The sequence below is a fragment of the Megascapheus bottae genome, chromosome 1 (genome assembly GCF_031878675.1).
Source record: "Megascapheus bottae isolate mThoBot1 chromosome 1, mThoBot2.hap1, whole genome shotgun sequence".
Lineage (NCBI taxonomy): Eukaryota > Metazoa > Chordata > Mammalia > Rodentia > Geomyidae > Megascapheus > Megascapheus bottae.
In genome coordinates this window covers 7,719,980-7,730,640 of record NC_143509.1, presented here as the reverse complement: position 1 = coordinate 7,730,640, position 10,661 = coordinate 7,719,980, and the positions used below count along the sequence as shown (strand labels likewise).

General features: G+C 43.2%; 2 protein-coding genes and 1 pseudogene across 2 annotated transcripts; all 3 read left to right on the top strand.

Moving 5' to 3' along the window:
• Positions 1-1,636: 1,636 nt before the first annotated feature.
• On the top strand, positions 1,637-2,584 carry LOC150068252 (olfactory receptor 7D4-like). The gene has a single exon (XM_090354721.1). The coding sequence runs from the start codon at positions 1,637-1,639 to the stop codon at positions 2,582-2,584; it is 948 nt and encodes a 315-aa protein (XP_090210847.1).
• A 1,023-nt stretch (positions 2,585-3,607) lies between these two features.
• On the top strand, positions 3,608-4,607 carry LOC150068251 (L-lactate dehydrogenase A chain pseudogene; annotated as a pseudogene).
• A 3,877-nt stretch (positions 4,608-8,484) lies between these two features.
• LOC150068250 (olfactory receptor 7D4-like) lies at positions 8,485-9,432 on the top strand. The gene has a single exon (XM_090354593.1). It carries the CDS (start codon positions 8,485-8,487, stop codon positions 9,430-9,432), a length of 948 nt encoding a protein of 315 aa, XP_090210719.1.
• Positions 9,433-10,661: the final 1,229 nt, after the last annotated feature.

The following is a 10,661-nucleotide window of genomic DNA, read 5'->3' as shown; positions in this document are numbered from 1 at the left end:
GTTCTCCTTTCATCCAAGGACAGCGGGGCTGATTTCATTCGTTGTCTCAGCCTAAAATGCCTGTGCCTTCCTTTCCTACTCCATCTTTCCTCCCCCCAGCACAAATGATTTCTATTTCCAAGAAGATTTTCCTCCCGAATGCTGTCATTCTGATTTACACAGCTTCCATTGCATGAGCATAAAAGATGTTGACACTTGTAATTGTTCTGGAGAAGACAAACACTAGTGTTCAAACCCTAAGATTTCTTTGTAAATATTCCACACAAACTGCTCTTTCAGAGCCTTCAGCATATGAATCATCTTCATCCAGTTTACTATTGCATGATCCATTAATTCTGCTGATTTCCACACAATATGTTCCTGCTCCAGAGCATGAAATCCCATGCAAGTGATGGATGGTGTGTGTGTGTGTGAGACTACTTGCTCAAGGCTACTACGAGATCCACTGTCATCCTTTAGTGCTACAAAAAGGAGATAAGACTCTGACAGACTTTTCTTACCCAGACTGACTTACAACCCCAAGCCTTAGCTCTCCATTTCCTGAGTAGCTAGGATTACAGGCATGAATTAAATGTGCTAAGCATAGTGTAGGTTATTTTAATAATGTTGTGTTCCTTTGTCCTCATTTCTGTGCAGCTGGTAGTCTCTTTTTTACCCTCTCTCCTATTTTGGAATAAATCACCTAGAAGGAATTCTCTGTCTGGAGGCATCCACAGCCATGTTGACCAGCCATGGTATATTCCATCCACACAGGTAACAGATGTGTTGTGTTGAGAACAGCTCAGCCCACACGGCCTGGACTCCAGGCAATGAGGTTGAATGACATCCGGGAACTCCATGTACTGAGATCTTCCCCACAAATGCTCCCCTTCCTATGATAGATGCTCGCTCCATGGACTGCACACAACGGGAGGACAACTCGATCCTATTATATGGTGAACATTCCCGCCACCAGGAAAATAGGTAAAAGAGTTAATTGTACCTGAGAGTTGAAAGCGCTTCCTGAATGGTGAAGGCAGTGGAAAAGGTGGACAGAAAAATGGAGAGAAGAAAGGTGGGCAAAATCATTCCTAATATTCAGTGTACAAATGTGAAGCTGTAACTGAGTGACCTGAGGGAGGGGTTGGAGTGGGGGGAGTTGTGGTGACATGGATGAAATGGTCTTTTACTCAAAAACTGATCATTGAATTGCAGCCCCATTGTACAAGTAGGTAAGAATAAGGTTTAGAAAAATACATTTCATAGGGACTGCAGCACGGCCTACTGATAGAGTGCTTGCCTAGCATGCACGAACACCCGAGGTTGAATTCTCAGTACCACACACATAGAAAAAACTGGAAGTGCTTCTGTGGCTCACTTAATAGTACTCTAACTTTGACAAAGCCAAGGACAGTGCCCAGGCCTTGAGTTAAAGACTCAGGACTAGCAAAACACAAAATTTCACAGTCAGTGAATACAAGACAGGAATATATACCCACATATTACAATATGAAAGTGAGTGGAGGCAATCTTGGCTGTGCAGGTCAACCTAGGAAACAAAAAAGGCATCTGGCAGGGGAAGGGCATGACCACCTGAGCTGGCAGTGGGCATTGACTGAACTTTTCCTTATTTGCCCCAAGGAAAACAGCCAGGGCTATGACGGCACAAAACCACACAGGGGAATCACCATTCCTCCTGCTAGGCTTCTCAGATGACCCTCAACTCCAGCCCATCCTCTTTGAGCTCTTCCTGTCCATGTACCTGATCACTGTGCTCGGAAATCTGCTCATCATCCTGGCTGTCATCTCTGACCCCCACCTCCACACGCCCATGTACTTCTTCCTCTCCAACCTGTCTTTTGTGGACATCTGTTTTTCTACTACTACCATCCCCAAGATGCTGGTGAACATCCAGACCCAGAGGAAAGACATCTCCTACCCAGAGTGCCTAACTCAGGTGCATTTCTTCATGATTTTTGGTGGAATGGATAATTTCCTATTGACTGCGATGGCTTATGACTGCTTTGTGGCCATCTGTCACCCACTGAACTACCCAGTTATCATGAAACCTCACTTCTGTGGCCTCCTGGTTCTGGTGTCCTGGCTTCTCATTTTCTGCATCTCACTATTCCATGTTCTACTGATGAGGAAATTAACCTTCTCCCCGGGAACCACCATCCCCCATTTCTTCTGTGAACTACCTCAGGTTCTCCAAGTGGCCAGCTCTGACACCCTCATCAATGACATCTGGATGTACTTGGATTTTGTGCTGTTCTGTGTGTTTCCTGCCTTAGGAATCTTCTTCTCTTACCATCAAATCCTATCCTCTTTAATGAAGCTGCCCAACAAGGCTAGCAAGCACAAAGCCTTCTCCATCTGTGGCTCTCACCTCTGCGTGGTCTCCTTGTTCTATGGGACAGGACTTGGGGTTTACCTCAGCTCTGCGGTGTCCTCCTCCGCCCACAGAAGCAAGGTGGCCTCGGTGATGTACACAGTGATCACTCCCATGCTGAACCCCTTCATCTACAGCCTGAGGAACCAGGACGTGATGGGGGCTCTGGGTAGACTCCCAGGCAGAGTGGTCTCCTGTCTTGATGGATTGTGAACCACAGAACAAAGTAGTCCACTGCAAGAGGTAAGACTAATTGGCTGAATATCAGCATCATTGATTCTTTTCCTTCATTATAGGATATATATATATATATCCATCTAGAAAATATATATGAATTCAAGAATACCGTGCAAAGCCCCTATGGCTTTGTCTGTCTATATGTGGACATCTGTCTTTGAAAGAAATTTACTTGCTATACTTCAGAAGAACAACTTCTGTTTTCAGTGTGAATTTTCCTTAATATTCCCATTTGGCGAGGTGTTATACAAATTCTTCTGGCCATTTCTAATTGTGCATAGAAACCACTTATCACAGTCTGAGGTTCCACAGTATCCCCTTAAGTTATCCCCTTCTATATTAAATCTTCCTCCTAAAACAAAAAACTTCTTCTTCCTCCCCCACCTCCTTTTTCCTTCTCCTCCTCCTGCTCCTCTTGTACTTCTGCTTCTGCTGCTATTCTGCTGCTGCTTCTTCCTCTTCCTCTTCCTCTTTTACTGCACTGGGACTGAATTCAGTCTCTCAGCCTCCTGAGTAACTAGGATGACAAGAGTCAGCCACCATGCCTGGTGGGTGTTTTCTAAGCTGACTTCATCGAAATCCAGCAATCGGGCCAAGGAGAGCAGTAACAGAAGGTAAGCAATTAGGGGCTGATATGAGAGAAATGAAGATCAGAAAATACAAATGTCCAGTTAACCAGGGAGGATACATTCATTAAAAAATAATTAAATGATCATACATTGATTAAATCCACTGAACAGGGCACTGAGCTATTCTTGTGATATTCTGAATGGATACTAAGAGTAACATATATGAGGTACCAAATATAATTTTATAGGGTGCTGGGTGTCTCAGTGTGCTGCTGACCAAACAAAACATGGGATTTTTATCTATAACTTCCAAGTATAAGACACTATTAAATAATGAATGAAAATCAAGAAATTGGATGGAGCGGCTCTTGCTGAGTCCAGATCTGCCCGCCGTGCACCTCCGACTCCCGCCCATCATGCACCCTGGAGTTCCAGTCCTTCCAAGTCCAGAATGGAAGGTCTCAAGGATCAGCTGATTGTGAATCTTCTTAAAGAGGATCATGTCCCCCAGAACAAGATTACAGTTGCTGGGGTTGGTGCTGTTGGCATGGCCTGTCCTATCAGGACTTGGCAGACGAGCTTGCTCGTGTTGATGTCATGGAAGACAAACTGAAGGTAGAAATGATGGACCTCCAGCTCAGCAGCCTTTTCTAGAAAACACCAAAAATTGTCTCTGGCAAAGACTACTCTGTGACTGCAAATTCCAGCCTGGTTATTGTCACAGCTGGGGCCCGTCAGCAAGAGGATGAAAGCCGTCTTAATTTGGTCCAGCGCAATGCAAACATCTTTAAGTTCATCATTCCTAATGTAGTGACGGACAGCCCAAATTGCAATTTGCTTACTGTTTCCAATCCAGTGCATATTCTGACCTAGGTGGCTTGGAAGATAAGTGGCTTCCCCAAAAACTGTGTCATTGGAAGTGGCTGCAATCTGGAGTCAGTCTGGTTCCATTACCTGATGGGAGAGAGGCTGGGAATTCACCCCTTAAGCTGTCATGGATGGGTTCTCATGGAGACTCTAGTTTGCCAGTGTGGAGTGGAGTGAATGTTGCTGGTGTCTCCTTCAAGAATCTGAATCTTCATTTAGGCACTGATGCAGACAAGGAACAGTGGAAAGAGGTTCATAAACAAGTTGTTGACAGTGCCTATGAGGTGATCAAACTGAAAGGCTATACATCCTGGGCCATTGGACTGTCTGTGGCAGATTTAGCAGAAAGTATTATGAAGACTCTTCGAAGAGTTCATCCAATTTCCACCATGATTAAGGGTCTCTATGGAATAAAGGAAGATGTCTTCCTTAGTGTTCTTTGCATTCTGGGACAGAATGGAATTTCAGATGTGGTGAAGGTCACTCTGACTCCCGAGGAAGAGGCTCACTTGAAAAAAAATGCAGATACGCTTTGGGGAATCCCAAAAGAGCTACAGTTTTGAAGTCTTCTATGTACCACTTCACTGTCGAGGCTATAAGAGAATTTTAGTCGGGGATTATGCATGTTGTCCCATACTGATCTGTGACTAAAGCAGTAGCATTATAAAAAGACCTGGAAAAAGTATCCATTTCCTGAAATTAGGACTAGGACTGGTTCAGGAAAACATGCAGCTGTATTCGGATGGTGGATGGGTCCTGTGTAACTGTAAAAACTGGTAAGTGTAAACAATTTTACCCTCTCTGAGACACCAATGAATGGTGCATAGTCCCTAATTACCCTTCAAACCAGATATGTTACTGTGTGCTTTGTAAATCACCAAAACACCTAGTTCCAAATTCTTTTCCCAATCACATTTCCTGGGATGGGTTGTATAAATCCATTTTCGCATGTCACATGCATCATTGATTTAAAGGATATTTTATGTATTATATATCAATAGTGTGCATTGCATGTTATGCAAAAAGCTACAGATGAACAGTGCAAAAACTATCCAAATGTCATAGGAAAACACCAAATAAACTTTGAACAGTGAAAAAAATCAAGAAATTGTTTTTCCCTCTAGAGATCAAGTGATCTATTACATGTCCAAAGATTCTCCAAGGCAGATGCCAAATCGGCATGGCTCCAGAGATTTCGTTCCTATAGAAATTAATAGGTCCTTTGAGAATTCATTGTTATCCTTTTTATCAAAACAAAGGAAACTATGTTTCCCTTGGAATAAATTAATTCCTCTCACCCTTTTACAGTCTACAATAATGCAAGAAATTAACCTAAATCTGTTTATCCATGATGTCATCTTCACTTTAACTCATGGGAACAAAATGGTTTGGAGACAGGAAAGACATTTCATTTCATAAAGACAATTATTTCTTGAAAGGCAATTCATTTCCTGAAGAGATCTTAGTAGATACATCGATTGAGTTGCAAGAAACTGCACAAGCTTCTGACTCCCTTCCCTGAATCCAGTCTCGGTCAAAACACCAGCCAACAAACTTCTAAGGAGGAGTTGGGGAAATAAGCAATCTTCAGTGATAACCAAAATACAGAACCATGTTATCCTGGTAAAGACGGGAAATGTAAATTTATGGTCAGTGAGGGAAAACAAGAGAAAAAGAAAATGGGGTGAGTAGCAGGCAATCCTCTGGAATAGTGAGGCAGGGAAGGGCCAGAAGGGAGCTCGTCACCTGCAGATGAGGTCCCAGATCTCTAAGGCACTTGGAGTTCAGGCTTTGTGAACTCTGATTTCCCTTCTTTCTCTCACTTTCTGCAACCTAGAGCACATTCTTCATGAAGTTCCTTTCTGAAAGCTCTCTCGCTTTTCTTCACTCTTTCCCAATAATCAGCGTCATCTGTCAGCTTTGCTACATCCAATTATGTATTTATCACCCGCTAAAGCTCCAATGTGCACCAGGTATTGTCTTTTGGGTTCCAGGCCAGGGACGTGTGTGTGTGTGTGTGTGTGTGTGTGTGTGTGTGTGTGTGTGCCTAGACCTGGGCCTTGAACTCTAACCATGGCACTGTCCCTCAGCTCCTTTTGCTCAAGGCTAGCACTCCACTATTGGAACTGCATCTCCACTTCCAGCTTTTTCTGTCATTATTTGGAATTAAGGGTCTCATAGACTTTCCTGCCCAGCTGGCTTTGAACTGCCATTGTCAGATCTAAGACTCCTGAGCAATGATGATTACAGAGATGAAACACCAGTGCCAGCTTTGATTGGAATTTTTTTCTTATCCTCTCCAATATTTTGCTGGCATGTTTGACTGACAAAGTATGGTTTGTTTCCCATTAGTGTCCATAACAAAATCTAGCCAACAAAAGAATTATTAGTAAGGAACAATTCCCCTTCGTGTGTGTGTCTGTGTGTGCGTGTGGGTCTGTGTCTCTGTGTGTGGGTGTGTGTTTCTGTGTCTGTGTCTGTGTGTGTGTGCCTGTATGTACATGTGCCAGTCATGGGTCTTGAACTGTGCACCTGGGCACTGTCCCTGAGCTTCTGAGCCATACCAAGTGAACTAGAGCTCACATGTGGCTTTTTAGTAATTAATCAGGAATGAGAATGTCATGGATTTCCCTGCGTGAGCTGGCTTCACACCCTGATATGTCAATTGCAGCCTCTTAGTAGCTAGAATGCCAGCTGTAAGCCACCTTCCCTCACTTAGTTTTCCACATGTACACTGGCTTCTGTGTGCACAGAATGGATTTCTATGTATACCAACTGGAAAAAGGGGTTTTGCTGTGGTATTTCCACACGGGCATATATTGTGGTTTGATCAAAATAAACCCCTTTGTAACTCTTTTTTGGCACATAGTCCAGCCCCGATTTCAAGGTTTAGTGGATTTTCATCTTCATCTTCACATATATTCTGCATTATTCAACCCCACCATTCCTTCCCTGTCCCTCAAGCTTGTCCCCATAAACATTTACATTCATTATATATAGAGGTAGATAGATAGATAGATAGATAGATAGATAGATAGATAGATAGATAGAGCATTGAGCATATGAATCAAATTCATTCAGTTTATTATTGCATGATCCATTAATTCTGCTGATTTCCATACAATATGTTCCTGCTTCAGAGCATGAAATTTCACACATGTGTTTTATATTGTGTGTGTGTGAGTGTGTGTGTGTGAGTGTGTGTGTGTGTGTGTGTGTGTGTGTGTGTGTGTGTGTGCCAGTCCTCAGATTTAAACTCAGAGATTCTGAGACTTCTTACTCACGGCCATTGCTAGACCCACTGTCATCTTTTTAGTGCTAAAAATATAGATAAGAATCTGACAGACTTTTCTTGCCCAGAATGACTTAGAACCCCAAACCTTAACTCTGCACTTCTTGAGTAGCTGGGATTATATGCATGAACTAAATGCACTAAGCACACTGTTATTTTAATGATATTGTGTTCCTTTCTCCTCAATTCTATGTAGCTGGTAGTCTCTTTTTTACCCTCTCTCATATTTTAGAAGAAATCACATAAAAGGAATTCTCTGACGGGAGGCATCCACAGCCATGTTGACCAGCCATGCTATATTCCATCCACATCCAGGAACTCCATGTACTGAGATCTTCCCCACAAATGCTCCCATTCCTGAGATAGATTCTCGCTCCATGGACTGCACACAACAGAAGGACAACTCGATCCTATTACATGGTGAACATTCCCTGCACCAGGAAAATAGGTAAAAGAATTAATTGTCCCTGAGAGTTGAAAGTGCTTCCTAAAAGGTGAAGGCAGTGGAAAAGGTGGACAGAGAAATGGAGAGAGGAAAGGTGGGCAAAATCATTCCTAATATTCAGTGTACAAATGTGAAGCTGGAACTGGGAGAACTGCGGGAGGGGTTGAACTGGGAGGGGTCGGGGAGATCATGGAAGGAGTGACATGGATGAAATGGCCTTATACTCACAAACTGACCATTGAATTATAGCCCCATAGTGCCACTACTTAAAAGCAAGGTTTAGAAAAATACATTTAATAGGGACTAGAGCAAAGCCTAGTGGTAGACTGCTTGCCTAGCATGCAAGAATACCCGAGTTTGATTCCTCAGTACCACATATATAGAAAAATCCAAAGTGGTGCTGTGGCTCAAGTACTAGTGCTCTAACTTTGACAGGCCCACGGACAGTGCCCAGGCCTTGAGTTCAAGCCTCAGGACTAGCAAAACACAAAATCTCTGAGTAAATGAATAATAGACAGGGATATTTACACACATATTACAATATGAAAGTAAGTGGAGGCAAACTTGGCTGTGCATGTCAACCCCGGGGGAGCCATTAGGAAACAAAAAAGGCATCTGGCAGGGGAAGGGCATGACCACCTGAGCTGGCAGTGGGCATTGATTGAACTTTTCCTTACTTGCCCCAAGGAAAACAGCCAGGGCTATGGCAGCACAAAACCACACAGGGGAATCACCATTCCTCCTCCTGGGCCTCTCAGATGACCCTCAACTCCAGCCCATCCTCTTTGAGCTCTTCCTGTCCATGTACCTGATCACCGTACTCGGAAATCTGCTCATCATCCTGGCAGTCACCTCTGACCCCCACCTCCACACCCCCATGTACTTCTTCCTCTCCAACCTGTCCTTTGTAGACATCTCCTTCACCTCCACCACAGTCCCCAAGATGCTGGTGGACATCCAGACCCAGAGGAAAGACATCTCCTACCCAGAGTGCCTCACTCAAGTGTATTTCTTCATGATTTTTGTTGGAATGGATAATTTCCTATTGACCGTGATGGCTTATGATCGCTTTGTGGCCATCTGTCACCCACTGAACTACCCAGTTATCATGAACCCTCACTTCTGTGGCCTCCTTGTCCTCGTGTCTTGGCTTCTCATTTTCTGCATCTCACTACATCATATTTTAATGATGAGGAAATTAACCTTCTCCCTGGGAACCACCATCCCCCATTTCTTCTGTGAACTAGCTCAGGTTCTCCAAGTGGCCAGCTCTGATACCCTCATCAATGACATTTGGATGTACTTGGATTTTGTGCTGTTCTGTGTGTTTCCTGCCTTAGGAATCTTCTTCTCTTACCATCAGATCCTATCCTCTTTAATGAAGCTGCCCAACATGGCTAGCAAGCACAAAGCCTTCTCCACCTGTGGCTCTCAACTCTGCATGGTCTCCTTGTTCTACGGGATAGGACTTGGGGTGTACCTCAGCTCTTCAGTGTCCTCCTCTGCCCACAGAAGCAAGGTGGCCTCGGTGATGTACACAGTGGTCCCTCCCATGCTGAACCCCTTCATCTACAGCCTGAGGAACCAGGACGTGATGGGGGCCCTGGAGAGACTGCCAGGCAGAGTGGTCTCCTGTCTTGATGGATTGTGAAGCACAGAACAAATAGTCCATTGGAAGTGGGAAGACAAATTGGCTGAATATCAGATCAGTGATACTTTTCCTTAATTATAGGATTCAGTGTATATGTATGTATAGACTCTTCCATCTAGAAAAGACGTACTTATTCACGCTTACCACCAAAGCCCCTATGGCTTTGTCTGTTGATGTTTGGACGTCTATGTTTCAAGGAAATTTACTTGCTGTCCATCAGAAGAACAACTTCTGTTTTCAGTGTGAATTTTTCTTAATATTCCCATTTGGGTTACTGTTGCACAACTTTCGTGGGCATTTCCAATTGAACATAGAAAGCACTTATCACAATCCAAGTTTACACAGTATCCCTGTAAGTTATCCTCTTCTATATTAATTATTCCTCCTCAAACACAAAACTTCTTCTTCTCCTCCTTCTCATCCTTCTTTACCTCCTCCACTTCTTCCTCCTCCACCTCCTCCTTCAAGAATCCAAATAAAAGCCCAACACTATCAGAACAACAGTTGTGTACTTACATGAGAGATTTTGTTTTAAGTTTGAGGGCAATTCTTTTTTGTCTTTACTAATTTCTCTTTCCCACTCAGATATGAACGTGTTTCCATGATAGCTATAATAAGTGACATCCTCAGACAACAGACAATAGTCTGAGGATGTTTGTTTCTTCTCAAACTCACCAGAATTGTTGTTGTAGATTTTTTTCCCAATGGACATAATACAGGATCAAAGTGTTTTATTGATTTTCATATCCTATGTAGTGAAAAGGTTGAATATTTATCTATGGATTTCTTTATGGCCATTTTTACATCTCTTAAAGATTGTCTTGGCTGGGACTAGTGGCTCACATCTGTAATCCTAGCTACTCAGGAGCTTCAAATTTGAGGATCACAATGGAAAGCCAACCTAGGCAATTGACTGCTAGAAATCCAGAAGTGGTGCTGTGACTCAAGGGGTACAGGAGTAGCCTTGAGCTGAAGAGCTCAAAACCAGCAACCAGGCCCAGAGATCAAGCCCTATCACCAACCAAAAAAATGAATGTGTAAATAAATCAACATTATTTTATCAATATTTTTCCTCATTGTGAAATCAACTTAATTGTGGACAATTAATTTTTGGTGTTGAGTATCTGAAAGGCTTTCCTTCTACCTCCTGGGACTGGGACTCTTTGTAAGTGAATGCCCCACACACTTCTCTCATTCTCATCAGCCTTTCCCGTGCTCTGAATAAAGAT

What these genes read in the sequence shown, in the direction of transcription:
- LOC150068252 (XM_090354721.1), top strand. Translation starts at nt 1,637, where the DNA reads ATGACGGCACAAAACCACACAGGGGAATCACCATTCCTCCTGCTAGGC.
- LOC150068250 (XM_090354593.1), top strand. Translation starts at nt 8,485, where the DNA reads ATGGCAGCACAAAACCACACAGGGGAATCACCATTCCTCCTCCTGGGC.